Genomic DNA, 20561 nt, shown 5'->3' with positions numbered 1-20561 from the left:
AAGTAGTTTGCATTGAAAACGTAAGTTTTATTTATTTAGTTTTTTTTCTTTTCGAAAAACGGTGCTGTTACAGCGAACTTCACAGACTAAAGTCATCTGATGCAGTTTGCTGCTCCGCTGGTTGCCTGGCTGGCTAACCGGTGGCTAGCTTCACCACTCCCTGGCTATTTGCTGCAACTTCCATCTGTTTCCAGCGTCAGGTCGACCATTTATGCACAACATGGCTTTAAGGAACGCTACTCAAACACTCACTGAAACAAACACCACCCAAGATTTAGGTTTCCGTCGTCATATTGTTCTCTTTTCACTTACCGAGAGCTGGGACTGACGGATAGCTCAGCCCCCTTTCAGATCCAAAATGTCTCCAACGCAGCAAAAATCTCCCACAAGCCTCTGCGGCTAGTGTTGCTTACAGTGACGTCATGTCTTGTTTTCTGCCCTGAAACTGTAGAAAAGTCAGGCAACAGAGGATTAGCTCCACTAATGGTAAAAAATAAAATAAAATAACAAGATTTCTGAGAAAAAAGTCAGAATTTACAATTATATAAATTGAATTTTAAACATTTTAGGGAATTCTGGTTCTAATCTGAACATTTTGATTTTAGTGAAGATAGGCACCTGGAAGTAACTAGCTTCGATGACACAAATGTGAGTTGTGCAGGAAAACTAATCTTTTCTTCCATGTTGAATTTAATTTACTTTTAATAATGTCGATTAAAGTCAGAATTCTTGCTAAAAAGTAAAAATTCAGAGATGAAAGTCATAAATTAAAATTCTGAGATTAAAATCATAAAATCAAAATTGTGAGATCAAAATCTTGATCAGAAATCTGAGGGGGGAGTCAGAATTAATTTGATCAGTATAAAAGACTAAAATATTACCCCTTTTTATAAACCACATGAACAATGCTGGACAGTTTAAACACAAATAAATGTAACATTTTATCCATATCATAGTAGCACTTTTAACAACATTGTATAATCTTACATACAATATTCAGTACGGGTACATATGAAGAAAAAACGTCTTCTAAAGTGTTTATCAATGTTCCCAATTTTATGGCAAAATAAAAATACATACCATGACATTCCTATACAATTCTTACAAGAATGTATGAACTGTACAAGAATTTTTCTTGAGCTTTTTCTGTGGCAGATATGTAGATGAGATCAGAATAATAATATTTTAGCACGCACTCTTAGAATTGATGAAGAATAAAACATTAAGTTTTATTTTTTGTGATCCTGAAGGTTTGAAACCCACATCTTCAGGTCGAGACAGCGCAAGGCTGCCTCCTCGTGGCGGAATGGAAAATGTGCAGCGTTCAGAGAGTGGGTGTGCACCATTCATCAGCCGGCAGGGGAAGCGTGGTTTGCAGTCTATTTCAAATAGTGAAACAGTCAGGACATCATTGCGCTGTTGACTGATTTAAACAAAGTTTGTGAAAATATATGATAGTATATTAAACCTTTCAAGGATTTACCAGGTAAAGGTCGCCTAGAGAAAGTTTTCAAAGCCTCCAATCTTGGGGTGGCGTGGCAAAGCACACCAAAAACCAAAGACATCAGAACTTGTTTCGATGACCTCCGTAGAGGATAAAGAGGAAGGGCCAGAAGGGAGAGATGGAAATGTATTGTCCATACAGCCACTCCATTAAAGACAAAAGTTAATGAATAAACAGCAAAGCTACACGGTGGTCATTGCTTCACGTATCAGAATATTCCCGGCCTTCTCAATGATTATTTCCTGTCATTGTAAGATCTATGTCATTATCGTTTTTAGGTTGTCAGCGATAAATGAAATAGTCAGCTCAGATCTCTCTGGGTGCCTCCTGTACCCTCCATTTAAGAGGGGAGCTCCTCCCACTCCGCTTCTGAATCACCTCTGCCCGAGTCGTCCCCCGGCTGACCAGGAAGGAACAGACCCAACGCCTCATTGACAAACTACAAAATGATAGCATAATTCTCTATGTAATAAAGAATATTTATGCCTAGCTGAACAGAGAGCGATATGGATTTGTGACTTGTTCAACTAAGTATCTTACAAAACAAAACATTATTTTCTTCGGCGCTTTTGCTTACGTCATCAGTGCGAGACATCGCGTGCAGGTCTGTGAAGGACGCCGAAGTTTGGGATGAAATAATTAAAAAGATTAAAAACATAGGCTGGTTGTTAAGCTTGTTTTAGGTTATGTGTGAGATTTAACTTAAAATCTCGGAGAAATCCAAAAATAAAACAGCAGAAAGCAAGAGGAAGGCACTCTAATCGGTGTCGGTAAGCTACTAATTCGTCAGTGTTCATGTCATCCCACGAAGTTAAAATTAAAAAATATTGCCATAACTGATTAGGGATTTAAACAAAAATATTAATTTAGCGAACTGTACGTGTTTTTAACGTCTTTGTATGGTTTTTAAAAAATATAATTATAGCCTTGAAAACCTGATTTAGGATCGTGTTTATGGGAATACTCATGTATTTGAATGGTTTGTGATTGCACACATTCTCTCTCTCTCTCCAGCTATCATGGCGCTGTCATGTTTAACCCGAGCTCTGCGCTCTCTGACCCTCTCCCAGCCTGCTCTGCTCTCTTCACAGGTAAATAAATACTCTTTCCCTTTTACATCCAAAGTTATCTTTCAACCAAGCGACTTGTTTATCTCCTTTTTGTGTTTGTAGACGCCGGTCGCTCAGCTGAAGCTGGGAACTCTGGTGCCCAGTACAGTCAGCCAGTGCAGAGGCTTCCTGACCACTGCCTCTCTGAAGCAGAACAGGGCGTACTTGAAACAGTTGGATAAGTACACCATAAGGCCAATAGGGATAAAAAAGTCTGGAGGGAGAGATCACACAGGTGAGACTGAAGAATAATGTCATATCTTCACCTTCATGTTCTCTCTATAGTTCCCCCCAACCCCTTTTATTTATTTATTTTTAGCATTTAAGTGATAAATAAAATAGGATGTTTAAGTTATCTGAAAAGTCTTTACATTGCTTATGTTTTGGTGTAGGATAGGGATCTGCAACATTTACAATCCAAAGAACAAATTTTGCCCTCATTCCAGCTAAATAAAGCTTCTTCACCAATGTTACATGACGTTTTGAAAACTACTAAATCTACTACAGGAAATGTGTTGTCATTTTTCAAGAACCACCCTTATTTTGTATTGTTAACCTAAAAAAAAAAGAAAAAGAAAAGCATAACTATGAATCTTTTCTTGTTATAAACGTCAATATATTTTTGTTTACGGTGTGTTGACATTTGTGGAAAAGGAAGAAAAATATAGTTTCCAAACTAATCACTAGTAAAAAAAAATCTAAAAACATTATCGGTAGTTTTATGGTCATTCTGTTGTGAAAATATAATGCAATTATTCCACAAAAAAACTGCAAAACTGCCAGGAGATTTGAAAAGCTTACCATGACTCCTCCAAACTTACTGCAGCATTGTGTACAAAATGCTCAACCATTTTGTCGTCCGATCATTAAACCTTTCTTAAGAAGGCGTTTGATTGTCCCACATATTTTGTAGTTCTTGTAAATTTCCGAACAGAATTAAAGTTTATGAAGACAGCTTCTTAGAAATGCATTAAAACAGGAACAACTGTCAGATTTTATTCTAAACTTTAGAGTGATTATTAAAAGAAAACAATTACAAGTTGGAATATCGATTAAACACGTGATACTATCTGAAGGAGCTTGTTTTTGCTGCACAAGAAAACTCATTTTGAAGCATTATGATCTGTTGGTTGTATATATTGACAGTTTCTTGTCAAACGTCTGAACTATTCCTCATATCAGCGTGTGCTAGCAGGCCTGCATCATTCCATTATTTAGGTTGGTAAATCATGTGTTTTTTTGTGTTTCTTTCTGATCACTTATCTACAGGAAAGGTTCGCACACGGGGCATTGGTGGAGGCCATAAACAGAAGCACCGGTGGGTAGACTTCCAGCGATTACGCTATGAACCCAACAAAGAAGGTCAGCCTTTTGAGGAGAAGGTTGTCGAGGTGCGCTACGATCCATGCAGGTGAGATCATTTCCTCACTGAATTTCTGCTTAAAGAAAAAGAGGTGAATTATACTTATTTGTCTGTTTTTTGTGTGAAGGTCTGCTGATATCGCTCTGCTAGCAGGAGGCAACCGCAAAAGATGGATCGTTGCAACAGAGAAAATGCAGGCTGGAGACATCATAAAAACATCTGGTGTCATTGGACGCATGGCAGGTCTGAACCACTTCGTCTCAGATTCTTGACGTAGTTGATGACATTTGGCTCATTTCAGGTAATAATAAAGTTTTGGAAACTCTTTGCAGTATCAGCAAATGAAGGGGATGCTTACCCACTGGGGGCTCTTCCTGTGGGGACGCTAGTGAACAACCTGGAGATTCAGCCAGGAAGAGGATCAAAGTACATACGTGCTGCAGGTACTCTATAATTTGTGATACATTTTAGTAGCACTGCATAATACAGCCTGTCAATTCACAGAACCTAAAAGATACTTTCTAGAAGAGTTACCCAAGTTCAAGGAAAGTAACCCAGGCCCCAAAAACTGACCTGGTAAATTTTGGGAAGTAATAATTAATTAATTGAATTCTCTGAGAAAGCTGGTGAAGTAACATTTAAGTTCCTCAAAGGTTCTGGGAAAGTTAAAAAAGTAACAATTACGTTTCTAGGACCATAAGGTTTGATGACTGTTTGAAGTAAAAATCAAGTTACAGAAAGTAAAATTTATGCTCCAAGAACGTTAGATAAAGTTCTGAGAAAACTAATCAGAATGCAACCGTCAGGTTAAAAAGGTTTTCTGGGACAGTAACTATGTTCCAAAGAAGTTCTAGTAAAGTTCAAGGAAGCAACCATTACATTTCATAATTGTAATGAAAAAGCTTAATGAAAGTTCAAATAAGTACTATGAATGTTTATCGGAAATAATTAAAATACAAAAGGTAGCAATTTGGTCCATAGGGATGTTCTAGAAAGTAGCCAGGGGAAGGTTAAGTTGCAGTATTTAGAAAGTAACAATTAACCATAAGGAATGTAACCATAAAGCTTAATGAACATTCAAAGAAGGTAATGACGTTCTATGACTTTTTTCTGGGAAAGTAACAATTAAATGCCATAAGAGGTCAAAAAATTAACCATAAAGTTAAGTAACTATGTATTAAATTTCATAAATCAAAGTTTCTTCAAAGTTTGGGGAAGGAAACCATCAGGTTCTATGAATGTTTATTGAAATTTACATACAAAGAGGAACAATTTGGTTTGAGGAAAGTCCTAAAAAGTAACCATAGCATTCTGATAGTTTCATTTTGTAACTGTAGAGTTTAATGAAAGTTCAGGGAAGGTTCTATCAAAGTCCATAAATATTCTGCGGAAATTAAAATTAGGTTTCTGAAAAACTTAAAAACTTTAGAAAAGTTCCAGAAAGTAACTATTGGGTTGCATAACAGTTTTGGGTTTTGATTAGTAAGTTCAAAGTAGCATGTTTCAGAAAGGAGCTGGTAGGTTACTAGAAAGTAGAAGCTGCTAGTGCTAGCCAAAGTATTAGAAACTCAACCAGTCATAATAATTTAAACTCGTTTCATGTCGTTTTCAGGCACAAGTGGCATTTTGCTGCGTAAAGTAAACGGGACCGCAATCGTTCAGCTCCCTTCGAAGCAGCAGGTTCAGGTGAGGTGGAACCACTTCCGTCTTTTTTTACATAAATTTAGAAAAATTTTCTGCTGTGATGTGAACTGAACGATGCCATTTTGGTACACACAGGTGTTGGAAACCTGTATAGTAACGGTGGGCCGCGTGTCAAACATCGACCACAACAAACGGATCATCGGCAAAGCCGGTCGCAACCGCTGGCTGGGGATCCGCCCGTCCAGCGGCTTGTGGAAGAGGAAAGGAGGCTGGGCGGGACGGAAGATTAAACCGCTGCCTCCGATGAAGAGCTACGTTAACCTGCCATCGATCTCCGCTAACTAACACAAAATGACTCTGTATTTGGTCTGCAGGAGATATTGCTGGAAGAAAAAAACAAACAAATAAAGACAAGCTGCTTGTACGGAAGATTAAAAATTTTATTAAACACAACTGCTTGTGAGAGCATGGAAAGAAAAAGAAAAAAAACAATATAAAAATCCAAAACATATTTACATCTATAATAAAACATGCAGAGTAACCCATATTTTTTTTAGTGGTAAATTTAAAAATACTGTCATGTCATCTAAAATAGGGTTTGTGCAAAGACACTGGGTGGCAGTTCAAGTACCAGGAGCAATGAGATGGCATGGTTTAACTGGATTCTGACCTGTTTTTGTAAGCGTAACACTGATGTTTGAAGTTTCTTTTGCCGAGTTGTGGTAACAGAGTGAGCATGCCTGCTCATTGATCCAGCCTTGTAAAACACCCAAATGCTACCTCTAGAACCGGGAGGGGAAAACTGAGGTTAAATACACTAAAATAGGATTATAATTTGTTTATATGTATTAGGAAGGGATTAACCCATGTGGCTGGTTCCCTCAAAACAGCAAAACTGTGAGGAAGTATCTGGATTTCTGACCGAGAGTCGATACCGACTCCTTCAATAAGCAGGTTACAGGGAGAGACAGATGACCGGGAGTTTATGGGGTGGCAAAACATCAGGGAACGTTAGCCCATCAACACAAAGAAAACTTTTGACTATACATATAGGTAGTGGTTTCCATTTCAAATATAACATCTGAAACACTTAGAGCTAAAGTGTGTCCCAATTAGAGTTACTATGTGTATAAAACCACATGAAAGTGCATTACAAAGTGAGGGAAATGTATGAGAAATAACACAACAGTGTTTGCATTGTCGACTTCATAGTTAGGAGTTCTGGAAATATATTTGGCATTCATGTCAAGAAATAAAAGTTCACTATTTGTGCTTTCAATTTAGTGGAAGGGGATGGGGGATGGTTTGTGATTCACAATAGTATATCCTGTAAATATTTATATACAGTAATAATAATAATAAAAAAAAGCCAGCCTATCAAAGCTTTAAAGTCTTCACTTTATAAAAAGCAAACTCAAACAGAAGGCCCTTTGTCCAAAGAAAGGTTTTCCTATTGCGAAAGTTTTCACATAACGCTATTCAGGGAGTACCATCAAACGTTGTAGCACACCAATGCAGACACACAGGCAGTGGACTTGGACATCTGGCCAAACTCTGTAGGATTATCATAACTTTAAAAAGCAACTCAACACTTGCACAGCGCTCAAAACTACAGTCAAAGCATTGTTCAAGTCAGAAAAGCTAACTTTTATTTACAGTGCTTCACATGAACTTGATCACATTTTTTGCCACGTTGCAGCTGCAAACTTCAGAGATGTGGTATTTCTTTGTATTCAAACGTCCCTAAATAAAATGCAATGTAACTGGACGAGCTGGAGCTCGTGTAGGAAAATCTGTTCAGCTTTCGTCATGCATTCCAGAAATTTGACATTTATGCAAGAGTGCACAACAGAGCGATGTGGGGAAACATGGAAGGAGGTTCAAAATCACCGTTTTGGCTTGCTGTGAGCACCTCGTCCCCATTATGACACCTGGTGGCAGCAGCACTGTACTCTGGGAAGGCTTTTCTTCAACAGGGAGAGGAAGGCTGCTAAAGGTCAAGCTATTAGAAGGTGGCAGAGGCTCACAATCCAGCAAGACGACCCAATTTATTTAGCTACTGTAACCAGGAAATAGATCTCATCAAATAGCTAAAAGCAAATAAATCTGGGACGGCTTCCATTAAAACACATTGAAGTTTGTGGTTGCAATGTAGCGTAATGTGAAAAAGTCAGAGTACGAATACTTGGCACTGTATAACTCTCCCTCGCGCAACACTAAACCCCAGATCCTTGCAGTTTTTCTCCGACCAGCCACTGTGGAGCTGTACTCAAAAACACAATTGGTAAACTGCTTGGTTAGGACATGCACCCATCTACGTTGACATTTGACCAAATATGGAGTGTTAACACTTACATAAGTCTAAATTAGTAATTCAGTAATATTAATACTGATCTCCACAGGGACCACAGACGCATTAAATGCACAGTTTCAGTTTTGAGCATCACACAATCTGAATTTTGGCTAAAGAAAGAGCTCTTGTGAACAGTCTGTAATAACCAACTTTGGCACATCACTGCACAGTCCAGCATTAGCTAAAGTACTTCAGGCTAACTTAGCATATCTAGTCGAACGCAGGGTGATTATGATTACTAGACAAATGCTTTTACATCCTGAAAGCTAAATTGAAACTCCTGTCGGGAAACTACAAGACAAGTCATTCAGCTGCAACTAAATTTGGCGTTTAGCTGTCCAGGGTTGAAATAACGTTTTGTTTACCCTGCTTCTAAGTGGTTGTTACTGTACAGTCTGAATGCACTCACCAATGCTGACAGGTTACAAGTATAACATAGCTACATTCATCATAGCTACCTTCCAATGTCTTTTTTTTTTGTCTTGATTTGCTTCAGTGTGCTTCAAAGCAACAAGGCAACAAGAACTTTGCGCTCCTTCCTACAAAAGTTTTTCAAAAAAATTAAAGGGACGAGTAAGAAAGCCGAGTTATAGAAGAGAAGGTTTCCATCTAGATTCACAGCAATATTCCAACTTTCAACAGCAAACACAAACACGGTCTGTAACAATCTCACACACGCCACTGCACGTCACCATCACACTCCTCCATCGTCTATAGAGTAACAATAAATGTAGGATTTCACAGAAATAATAAAATGTTTAACAAAAATCAAAGTGCAAACACAGCTGCCATTACTGAAATGTGGCAATTTGTCGAAAACCTCAAAATATCCACAAATCTTACAAAATTGTTCTTTTTGTAGTGTGTAAAAAAAAAAAGAAAGAAAGAAAACAAAAAAAAACAAAAACAAAACAGCAACACCCAACAACATCAAAAACATCAAACAAACGACATGAATTGTTGTATACTGAACACGTGGTTTTAAGTCTGTAAAATTTCCACAGGAAAACTTTTACTTTTTACTTCCGGGGGTTCTGTTGGGTTTGTATATAATTCTCTTTGCCCTCTGGGTAAGACAAGTGCAGCTGAGAGTCTGGTGCTTGGCCTGGACGGTGGCCTGGCGGGGTCACACCGGCTTCGTGTAACCAAAGATTCCCACCGGGAAGTGCTTGACATGCGTCGGCCACTGGGCGGCGAGCTGGAAAAACTTCACATCGTTCCACTCCACGCCATCAATGTTGACTAAAAGGACCAAACAGTTGTGAGACAAAAGCAGACGTTAAGTCTGCTGTCATTGCTTAAAATAAACAGAAGATGGCAGTGCAGCCTAGAGCGCTTTACCTCTCAGCATTGTGTGTTGGTGCTTGGCTGTGCAGATCAACCTGCTGATGCCATCGATCACTTGGCTCTTAGAGTCCAGCTCTTTCTCCTTGGGCTTCTTGCTGAGAAAAATCACTGAGAAGGCAGAAAGCGTGAGCTCAGTCAGAGCAGGTTTACTCTACAAACTTTCTCCCCCCCAAGCCTGGGAACTTAATTTACCGATATGACAGAATAAAAACACATCCACATCTCAGGAATATTTCAGTATGTTTGGATGCCTGAGGAGGAAAGAGAACTTGATACAATCGCATCAATTTGGTTTTATTTTTAAAACGGGTTCCTACTCATGTTTGTTGCACAAATACAATATTTCCCCTATTTCTAGACTTATTCCTTGGGTGGATTTTTAAGGCGCAAGATCCACGATTCACCACAGATTTATGGCAGATATTTCTAGAGGACAACCATTGAATACAAAAGCAGCAAACAAGAAGGACTAATGGACGAATGGCTGGTCAAATAGAAGAATAGATAATTGATAAATGAGAAAATAAAAAAAAAACGGAGCAGGTGAATAATCCAGACTGCATTTTTTCTTTCCAAACTCATCCTGGAACCTATTTTCAAAAAGACAGTGTATTTTATTGGACTTGTTGTTGGACAGCATCTCACCTGCAGCAAACATTGCTTCATTACACTCAGTCTGCAAAACAGGGAGGCTTTGTCAAAAGTGAACGAAGTAAATTACAAGCGTCATGTCAAAAATAAAGTGAATTATCCTGCAACATAGTCCATTTTTGGCTTGTAGAGCAATCTGACGCAAATCTGTAGAGGAATAAAATCTAAGCAGTGTCTTAGCTCAAATCTTTCTTTTCAAAACATAGCAAGCTAACACCCTGCAGAGTTGGTGAGACATAGATGACTGTAGCTAAATTGGTTAGACGCCTTTCAAAGTACAATTTACTGGAAGTGTAAAACGACCATCTTTATTTCTGCGTGTGGAGCCTAAAGTCCAGCTTAAATAGCTAAATTCAGAGCTGCTAAATACCAATAGGTGAGCGTACCCTTCTTGTTCTTTTCCTTGGTGACCACAGTCATGGCCATGCTGGGTGGAGGAGTGAGTTCCCCTCCGCAGGGCAGGCGGCTGACTTGTAGCGACCGGAAGTTGCACTTGAGGGTGTTCTTCAGTCCCACGTCCCTCTTCTCGCCCTCTTTCTTCTTCTCCGAGCCTTGCCAGGTCCAGTAGTCCACCTGGAGCCCCATAACCTCACTGCCTGAACACGGAGAGCTACAAGGGAAGAAAGCGAGGTTAAAACCAAACAAAAAAATCAATAAAACACAAGCCAGTAAAACATGATGCTTTGTACCCAGCTCCTGACAGGGCAGTGGACACGGAGGGAGACTGCGGTGGGGTACTCCCAATCTCCTTCCCATATGGGCCAGCCGATGGGGGCGGCGGGGAAGACAGGATGCTGGTATTGCCTCCCATCGCATCATCAGAATCCACTGTGAGAAATAAAATAAGTACATTAAGTCTTATCATGAAAATAAAAATAATAATAAAAAAAACTTTTAGGATGTCCTCATATTTTGAACAAAAAAAGCTTAAACATTTACACACATCAAAGTCCCAAATAAAATAAAATTGTTTCCTACTTGAGGTCGAAAGGCTTTGCTCCACGATTCCAACTTTCACAACCTGCAAGAGCAAACAGGCTTCAGTGTGAAAACACAGCAGACATGTCTCAACCGTAACGCATCCGAAATGGAAAAAAGCGAATCCTTACCCCGATAAATGGCACAAACTTCTGACAGGAATCCTCGTCCGGGCTGTGAGCAGAGAAAGAGCGAGAACGCTGTGAGGGTGGGAAAAGGTGTCTAAGCATTTCAACAGTCGAGAGGTGCAGATGAACACTCAATGCTCCTGGAGGAGAGATGGCTTAGGAATGGCTTTCACCATGTCCCTTCGCAGCTGAAATGACTCAGGTGGAATATGGGATTTTGTTGGGAGGGGATGTCACCTTACAATGAGATGAGAATGAAGACCGCTCCTTACAACCGGAACTAGAGAGAGCATTTCATGTTGGCTCAAAATCTCTTCAAACAGTTAGGATTATTTATGGATTCTTAAGCAATCAGTAAAAGGAAAATCTCTACCGATACGTGCCTCTGCAGAGATAAAAAAAACAACAAAAAAAAAACAAAGCCTCTCATTAAGATAAACAGAAACCCAGGCAGCAAAAGAAAAGACCAAAACGCATTCAAGACAACCAGGAGGTAACAGTGCGACTCTTAAACTAGCTGAGGAATCGCCAGTAGGAGTTGCAACACATCTGCAAAGCAACTTCCTCACAAACCAATCATCCAATGGATGGTTTCAACACAGTGATGCTCTAAATCTGTTTCAGGAGATTTTATTAAGAAAGAAAATAACCAACCAAGGTAACAGTGCTGAGAAGCTTCACACATCATGAACTGAGCAGCTTTTAAACACATTACATCACCCACCAATCGCTGCCATTCCTATTTAAGATGGGTCTAAAGCATTGTTTTCACTGAGCGGCATATGCCACTGGTGCTGTTCACCTCTACGTCTGTTTCCACTGTAAAAACAGCCGTTACCAGACCCTTACCGCACCATTCCTGGGCCTCCTTCAGAGGTAGGTTCATAGGACGATGGTACGGTACGGTTGGGGTGGAGCTTTCCATCGGTTGGGGTGGAGTCAGAAAAGCATAACTGCTTGAGACATACTTGTGCGTCATGTTTGTTGTTGCACTGGAATGACGCCACGCTGGTATGACGCCTGCCCCGCCAGAGTCTAACTAGTGAAGGAAACACTGTCCTGAGTACGCCGGACCATAAAATACCTCTGCCATAGAGCTCAATGGAAACGAGGGACAAGTGACTCCAAGATGCCACCCTGCTGCAGTGAACTTTGGAGATTTAGTCATTTTTCATCACTGTTACCATTCTCTAAATTTTACTATTGTTTTGATTGCACATATGGTCAAGAATAGGCCATTTTGTAGACATTTGCTGACTTATGAAGATCAACATTGTACTTATAACAACTATTTCATAATTTTTCTCAAGCTGAATAAATGTACTTAAATATTGTTTTTTGTTCCTCAACTGTTCTGGCTCAGATTATGGTACTGTGATAAAGGATGAGTTTATTTTTCCACGTTACCACATAATTATGGAGGCCCTGCCTATGTGGTCAAATCTTCCATTGAAAACACACTAATCAGCTACGACATTATGACTGCCTACCAGAAGTACATTGGTTTCCCTTTTCTTGCCAAGGCAGCCCTGATGAACTCCACTAAACCTCTGAAGATGTGCCATGGTATCCAACAGTGGGTTCTTAAACCTGTGTAAGTAGAGAAGTGGGGCCCATCGGGTCTTCTTCACATGGGGGAACTGAAGTGAACACCTCAAGCTCCCTGTGCTTCACCTGGACGTATCTGCACCCTTCACATTTCTATCACAACCAGCAATTTGAGCTACAGTAGCAGTAGTTCTGAAATTTTCATCAAACTATCACAATCTGCCCCTTGTCAAACCAACACTTGTCCATGTTTCGTGCATCTTAACTTTCAGGTTGAGAAGCAGGAACAACCTCCATCTCTACGTCTATTTGAGGACAAAGTGTTCACTCACTGTCTGATGTTTGATGTTTATCCTGGGAAAATACCTCCTCAGGAACACTTCACACGCCAACCACGGCCTGCACGCTGCCCTCAGGTAGACAATACTGCAGCCTGAGGCGCAGGTTGAAGTGTCTTTCAGACTGTTAAACAGTAAAATAGCTGCTTTTTTGTACATTACTATATTTTTCACAAACTTGTAGAGTATATCAGTGCAATCAACATTTACCTTGTGCAATGATTGGATATTTGTTCATTTTTAATACGTGCTATTGATTTTAAATGTATTAGCTTTTATGAGCTAGTGAAACATAATTTGGTTTTGCACTGTTTCTTTGAAGTGGTGCTGAATGACAAAGTTTTTCTTCTTGTGTTTTGAATATCCCACCTGCAAACAGGTGCTATGAGGAAGAAATAATCGGTTCTTCACTCCACCTTTCAGTGGTCATCATGTTCCTTATTGATGTTCCAACAAAGCAGGATCTTTTTCAGTTATTTTCACAGCATTCATCGACATACATGTTAGTATTTAGATTTCATGCATTTCCAAACAACATTGGTCATTTAGTTTTTGTTTCTTCAGTTATTTGATATATTTTTTGTGTGACTTTGTTTATGTATCTTTGTGAGTTTTGTTTTTTTTACCTCATCCATTAACTGATCTCATATCAAGCTTGCTCTAAATGGCTCATATATTAACATAATTTGCATATGTATATTCAGCCAAATTCAAAGTTCTAAAATAAGTGTGCATTAAATACAAAATATCCTAAAAATTGTAAAAATTTCACGCATTATTTCAGAATCAACCCAGGTGTATCAAGTACACTTCAGATGTGAACAACTGAAGAACCGTCTTTCTGCAAATCAACTGGGGTCATAGGATCATGAATTTAGTCACCCACAGCTGAAAAAGCAGAAATAGATAAAGACTGATTGGTTTATAAACATTTATATAATTTACATAATCACAAAGGTTTTGATTGAATTTTAAACCTTCAAGCCATAATGCAGGCTATTCAAGTTGATAACAAAAAAGTCTTAGATGTTTCTATAAAAATTAAAAGAGAACCTAAAGAATAGTTTTGTAGTTCAGAGACAGTACAATATTAATTACTTTTGCTTTGAAAGACAAAAATGTGACAAATGGTCCCGCCTTCAAAGAAAGCAGCTGGTTGTCAGTCTTTACAATTCTTATGCTGCGTGTTACAACACCAACTTAATTATTTAAGGCTTGTCTTAAAGGTTGTTAGGCAAATCGTCACAGCAACAACACAAACGACAGAGCAGGAATCAAAGTCACAGCAAACCAGAGACACGGGTCAGGACAAAGTGAAGTTAGACGGATAATAGTGTGTGAAAAGGGAAATGTAAAGACACAGCGAGGAGCTTAGGCCAAATGGAGGAGAGGGAATAAAAAAAGTCAAACAAAAAGAGCCGAGTTAGATACCTGATATAAAAATCAAAATACAGACTTCTTTTCCTTGAAAGCAAATCAAAGAGGGAAAGGGGGAGGAGAAGGAATGCAACAGTTAAAAACTGTGTTGGTTTTAGAACCTGCTGACCAAAAATTGGAAGCTGTGCTCACTAAGATGGGAAGGATAGTTAAAAAAAAAACAATAGGTACAAGTTTTTGTTCATCTTCTTATCAATTTCAGAATCCACGTTGGGCTCTTCCAATGATTGTCATCACAAAAAAGCAGTTCAATATGCAAAAGCTGAATGCTTGTAAGCAATTCAAGCATTGCCTTCATGCAGTTTAATGGATATTTACTTTAAGAGCTCGAGTTGCAGTGATGGTCAGGATTAGAATTAGAAATTATTTCCGAGAGAATATTTTTGGATTGCATAAAAAGCACAGATATAAACATGCATGCAGATGCTGTATGAATATGGTTGAAAACACAAAAGTAATCCAGGTTTACCTCTTCTGTTTGTAGGTGAGCATGGCTTCTGAGATGGGGAACTGGTGGGACACGTTGGCACCGGCTAGATACTGAATAATTCTTCCTGCTACATCTATGTTGTCTGTAGGGGAAAGAAAGACGGATCATCAATAAAGAGAGACGGATGAGTGCATGGTGCAACGAATGATTATTTTAGTAATTGATTATACTGTTGATTATTTTTGATGATTGATCAACTAATTGGGATTAAAAATTGGCACATTCTGGAGATTTTTCATTTAACCTCTTAAGTCTTTTTATACACTATCAGACATACGTTAAAAGATTCAAATAAACAAATAATATTGTTTTTAAATAGGAGAAACATTGTATTGCGTAAAATGCAATAACACACCAGTCCTCATTCTTATTTCAATAATCGATTCGTCGCAATTAATCGTTTTAGTCTTAGATGAGTGGAACAGATCGACTGATAAATCTAGGCAATGGATGGATAGATGTGCATCTTTTAAGTAGAATCCAACATAAAAGTCTTGAAATACAAATATTTCTCCTTCCTCACATTTTTCAGGACTTTCTAGAACAGAGAGAGAGCCCGAGTTTTACATTCATATCAGATCAACAAGAGTCTACATCTCCACATACATCAGATTGCTTGGAGACTGAACATTAATTATTTACATTCTTCCAAATGTGGGTTAATACAGACAGGCGAAGCACACATCTGACAGACAGCTTAACAAATAAAAGAGTGGTGGGTCGTTAAGGCAGCTTCTGTTAAGGATAAAAGATTTAGAGAAAAAAAGGATGCCAAGCTTTCATTGCTTTCATTAACTCCTTAGCGATGACTCAACACGATGTGCGAAAAACCGTGACTCTCTTTGAGGTTGAAATTAAGGAAGATAAAAAGCGGAGAAGGATTTTGGTATCCGGGCTCGTTGATACTTTAGAAGTGATCATGAGACAGTGGATTAAAAACGATTGGATGAGTGCAATCATACGTTCATGTTCAAGTTCACAAACAATAAATCACTTCTAAAATAAGCAAAATACAGAGTCAAAGAAAAATACATAAAATATGTCTAATATGAAAGAAAAAACAAAAGATGTGTGATGCTATTTTAACCTGGTTCTTAAGATATTTTGCAGGGTGTGAAAACACTACCTGATCAAAAACCATCTGCTGCAACAGACAGAAATCCTCTCCTCTGTTCAGCAGCTCATGACCTGAGCTCTGACCCAGTTTCTCAGTTTCTTTCCCTTTCAAGTTAGCTGCGCATTTGACACACAGACTTTCCCTTCAGCCCGAGTCTGGAGCGTCGAGTCCTACCTGACGTGGGCCGTTCCGTCCTGCAGAACAGCTCCCTCCAAGCCGTGTCCATGAAGATGTTGTTGAAGCGGCCATCGAAGGAGGCCACATACTTCGCCAGGGGATGGGAACCTGCATGCAGACTTGGTTACATACATGCGGCATCTTCAGGTTAAATCTCAGCTCCGGTTGACGTACCGATGGGAATAACGAGGAAGCGTATGTAACTGAGCCAGTCTGGGGTTTTATTGGCGAGCTGCTCCACGAAGAACCTCAGGACGGTGCTGAGGTAACTGTGGTCGCCTGCAACGGCCACTTTTATTGTCGGTGGTGTCTGAGCGTTGCAGTTGCAGCTGGAAGGTGTTAAATAAAGGAGGCAGTGAGTTAAACAGAAAAAAAACAGGCTTTAAGAAATGTAGGTCAGAGATGTTGTGTGAAAAATTAAAGCCCGCCTGAAAGAAAGATTTGTATCTCTATAGGATTGTGCTTTAAAACAGGTCAGCTTTGTTTTTTTCCCCCCAAAGAGCCACATTGTATCAAACAGATTTTACAGCACTGAGGGCTTAAAAGGATCTGCAAGACATTTCCAACTTTATTTAAGCAGCTCTTTTGATCCTGCCACAAAAAAAAAATCTTTATAAATAGTGTTACTTTTTTAAGTCTAGCTGAAACTGGACCCTCCAGCTGAATTAAACCAAATCTGCAATGAAACGAGGTTGGAATTCCTCAATAATGATAAGAGAGACTTTTTGTCATCCAGTTATTAGGCAAAGAGGTCCTTATATTAGGGTGCTCTAGGCTACATTGACATTTATAAAGTACAGTATTTTTATTGTTATGCTGATGACATTCTAAAATATTTCCCCTTTTCATTTTTGACTTTCTGTGTGAGGTTATAAAAAAATAACCTTGCCTAAAAATGACTTGAAAGCTTGCGGAGATGACAAGCAGAGACGACGGATTTAGAAACAGAAGAACACTGAAAACGGCAACTCGGCTGTAAACAGCAGATTTTCAAACGACGGCTGCACAAACAAAAACACATCAGCCAGATGAGCAGAAGCAACCTGGAATCTTCTGAGGAGAAGCCTCCGTAAACAAACACAGATTGGCAAGATTTAATCCAAATTAGGGAGGGGAATCACACTCCCTGATTAAAGGTTTCATACAAACAAAGCATGCGCACGTGTGCAGGCGACTCACAATCTCTGGATGCGTGTAACGATGGTGTTGAAGGCAGCCTGCACGTCGGCAGCAGAGCACGTGGAGACAATGGGCTGGCCCTGTTCATTGAGCAGGTCGGCCACGTACTGCACAGAAACGCACATGAGAGGAACACAATGGGTTAATGGATAAGCGAGGCTGCGTCTGAAGGACAGCAGAAGCAGGGCACACTGAGAAACCTCCTGCACAACCAATGCGTGAAAGACACGTCAGATTGTACCACAACCCAACGTTGGCTCACAAATAATGTGAGCCAACGTCGGGTTGGTTCACATTATGTGACTAAATCATGCTCTTTGTGATCCCTGTATCCATAAGAAGGGTTTCTACAGATTATTTGTGTCAAAACTATCATTTATTGTGATACATTTCTTATCATGATTTATTGTTACAATAAATTCCAATCAACAATGTTGTGTGTTGTTGAGGTTATTATTTGTACTACTTTTTCCACTCTTTGTTCAATGAGAGCATCAATAAATGTAAAAATAGGATTAAATGTTCAGTAATTTAAATGACACTATTTTATGTGACTAGTGTCCTAAAGGAGCGTTTTACAAATGTTTGTGTTTTTCAAGAGTAGTATTTGCGTTTGTGGGGCCGTGATTGTTGCGTCATGCACTCACAGCCATACATTTACATAAAAACAGTAAAATAATTCTTATCATCACTTTTACTGTTATCACAATGGCACCATAAAGTTTTGAGATAAAACTTTAATTCCATATCACCCATCCTTAGTCAAACTTCTTAAATCCCCAGACAATAATTTTCAGATTTCATTGTCAATAATTGACCATTTTTATTGTTAAAATACAAATGATTTTGGTTCATTTATATGCTTTTGCAGTGGCAAGGCTTTGAATAGAAATGGATGAATAGATAAGAATTCTGAGTAGAAAATGAAGAAAACTCTTTGCTTTCCCAGACTATAGAAATCCAGTGCTATTTTATGAACAGATTAAAAGAAGTTCTGAAACGTTATCTAAGGAAAAACACACCTGTCCTTGCCACTCTGTAGTGTTTATGAGAATGATGCTCTCTGGTAAACGCTCGTCTGAGATGAGGATCTGGTTTAGCTGGTCGTACACAGACTTCCTGGGAACCTTGGAGAAAAACGAGGAGCAGACACTCTGAAACTGATACAAGCACTTGCATCAGCCCAAAAAACGGAGACAAAGACCCGGTAATGTTTTTACAGAAGAGCGACGCTTACCTGCGCTATAAGCCGGGAGTCTGGGGAACACTCGCTCTCCATGCTGCTGGTCCTGTCGCTCTGAGCCTTGGAGTTCTGCCTGTCTTTCATGGAGGTGCTGCGAGGACGCCTCTGCAGCCTGTTCTCCACTTTACTGAGAACACAAAACGCAACCAGCTCAAAACGTATGACGGGCAGAGAGAACAAGAAATCTAATGATCTGGACTCAACTTGTGAATAAAAAAAGGAACGCACCAATTCCACATGGACTCATTCTGGTTAACTTGCATATTTAGATGCAGATGTTGGGTTGAGTAGGATCGGATTATTGTGTTTAGTCTCAGATGTAGTGGTGAGCCGCTCACCTGGGTGACATGTGGTTTTGTGACTCCGTTTTGCAGAGCTTGCCGACGGTGCTGGGGATTCTTTCAGTGTTGACATCCCAGCTGTTTGCCTCCCCGACTCCAGATCCACTGTTTTCAGTCTCTGGCTCCGAGACCTAAAATGAAGAGGAGGAGTAACCAGAGTTACTAAGCATATTTCATAACCAGATTCCATACTTTTCTTTTTTCCAATCTTCAACTCTTTTTTAGCTCGTTATACAACGACAAATACAAAAGTTAATCAACAAATTAACTTCTACAGTGACCAAACTATGGCTGAACAACATTAGGAAAACATGTGATATGTGACAGTAATACTGAATGTTGTGATGATGCTGTGACTTGCAATAAATAAACAATAATCTACTAATTCAATGTCTTTATCTTTCTGCATTTGGATAATTTGAAACACATATTATGAACCAACAATCGAATTAATGGAAAAAAAAGTTATTTATTTCCATCTAATCAAGGTTTTATTGAAAAATTAGCTTCTAGCTTACAACTGATGTTTCAGCATGGAAACAACCTAGTTGTAGTTTCTTTATGACTTCACCACCACAGCACGTCTTTACCCTCAAAATCGTTTAATGCTGAATCAAAAAAGTGTTTAGTTAATAATAAAACGTTAGCTAATAATTAACATTTATAGCAGTTCAGGCAGTTCTTCACAGTGTGTGCAAAGATTCACACATTGAGAGAATAATACATTTGTGATATGTTGAACAGCACTAGCTTAGAACTGCAATGCAAAAAATCCATAAACCAAAGTGGAAAGAATGTGGGCAAATAGACGAATAAAGAAAAAAACAAACAAACAAACAAACATTTAGATATTAAAGATAATGAGACAGGCAAACAGTCTGTAAATGTAGACGTTCTCCCACTTATCCAAATCGGTAAAACACTTTCTTGTTTTAAGACTAAAAATCTCATCACATCTTGTGAAATACTGGGAGTTTTCAAAAGAACAACATGATAGTTTTTAATATCTTCTTATAATAGCTTTTGAAATTCCATTTATTTTAGATTTCTTAATTCTCCCTAAGCCTAGAACTTTTTATTGCATAAAAGTCTCACTGTATTGTCAGATAATTTAAACATGTTTATGCATTTTATTTTATGATCTAACGAGAGCAAAATGACATTTAAGTCTGTGTCCCTTTTAAACCTGAGATCTGAGATCAGCCTTGGATTTGACACAAAATAAATAATGGAAGTGATATCTGAAACAAATTTTTACATTTTTAAAAGTAGTAATTTGTCTTTTTCATTAATAAGATTTAAATTGAAAAACATCTTTTAAGGGAATCAAATCTCCAGCAGCTTCTGCTCTGTCTATCAGGGGATCTGGAGAACAAAATAAGATGTTGCTCGTAGCTTTGCATGGAACTGAGCTCAAGTTGCTGAGGGTTTTTGGTCATTTTAAATGCCCGTCTTGACAGAGGAGATTAAAAGCTGTTTGTTAGCAGCTGGCTGAAGAAACGTCTTCGATATTCGCTTCAAATTGGTTTAGTGAAGCAGATTGCTGAGATGGCCGCCCTGTGCTCGGAGGGGGAGCCGCGGCTGAATGAAAAAGGTTAGGCCGACCCAGCAGCA

General features: G+C 39.0%; 3 protein-coding genes across 5 annotated transcripts in view; 1 reads left to right on the top strand and 2 right to left on the bottom strand.

Moving 5' to 3' along the window:
• Positions 1 to 403, bottom strand: part of klc1b (kinesin light chain 1b) — a 31069-nt gene extending 30666 nt beyond the window's left edge. Inside the window, exon 1 of one of the 2 annotated variants that reach the window (XM_008430291.2) lies at positions 313 to 403. The gene's annotated coding sequence lies outside the window, so the exon portion shown is untranslated. The remainder of the gene's footprint in view (positions 1 to 312) is intronic. The other variant, XM_008430290.2, reaches the window with a different exon arrangement.
• A 1666-nt stretch (positions 404 to 2069) lies between these two features.
• On the top strand, positions 2070 to 6073 carry mrpl2 (mitochondrial ribosomal protein L2). Its single transcript, XM_008430288.1, has 8 exons — positions 2070 to 2274; positions 2519 to 2595; positions 2677 to 2848; positions 3883 to 4024; positions 4104 to 4219; positions 4309 to 4419; positions 5589 to 5662; positions 5756 to 6073. Exons 2-8 carry the CDS (start codon positions 2524 to 2526, stop codon positions 5963 to 5965), a joined length of 897 nt encoding a protein of 298 aa, XP_008428510.1. The 5' UTR covers positions 2070 to 2274; positions 2519 to 2523; the 3' UTR covers positions 5966 to 6073.
• A 2359-nt stretch (positions 6074 to 8432) lies between these two features.
• The window catches only part of LOC103477281 (phosphofurin acidic cluster sorting protein 2), a 50150-nt gene continuing 38021 nt past the window's right edge, over positions 8433 to 20561 (bottom strand). Inside the window, exons 12-25 of one of the 2 annotated variants that reach the window (XM_008430286.2) lie at positions 18945 to 19078; positions 18601 to 18733; positions 18386 to 18490; positions 17364 to 17470; positions 16359 to 16513; positions 16182 to 16292; positions 14870 to 14972; positions 14395 to 14427; positions 11081 to 11123; positions 10950 to 10992; positions 10661 to 10799; positions 10358 to 10581; positions 9315 to 9428; positions 8433 to 9215 (exon numbers count right to left, since the gene is read on the bottom strand). In XM_008430286.2, the coding sequence (XP_008428508.1) occupies positions 9100 to 9215; positions 9315 to 9428; positions 10358 to 10581; positions 10661 to 10799; positions 10950 to 10992; positions 11081 to 11123; positions 14395 to 14427; positions 14870 to 14972; positions 16182 to 16292; positions 16359 to 16513; positions 17364 to 17470; positions 18386 to 18490; positions 18601 to 18733; positions 18945 to 19078 (1560 nt within the window). In that variant the 3' untranslated portion in view covers positions 8433 to 9099. The remainder of the gene's footprint in view (positions 9216 to 9314; positions 9429 to 10357; positions 10582 to 10660; positions 10800 to 10949; positions 10993 to 11080; positions 11124 to 14394; positions 14428 to 14869; positions 14973 to 16181; positions 16293 to 16358; positions 16514 to 17363; positions 17471 to 18385; positions 18491 to 18600; positions 18734 to 18944; positions 19079 to 20561) is intronic. The other variant, XM_008430287.2, reaches the window with a different exon arrangement.

The sequence above is a fragment of the Poecilia reticulata genome, linkage group LG15 (assembly GCF_000633615.1).
Source record: "Poecilia reticulata strain Guanapo linkage group LG15, Guppy_female_1.0+MT, whole genome shotgun sequence".
Lineage (NCBI taxonomy): Eukaryota > Metazoa > Chordata > Actinopteri > Cyprinodontiformes > Poeciliidae > Poecilia > Poecilia reticulata.
Note: the sequence above shows the minus strand (reverse complement) of the source record. Positions and strands in the feature narration are given on the sequence as shown.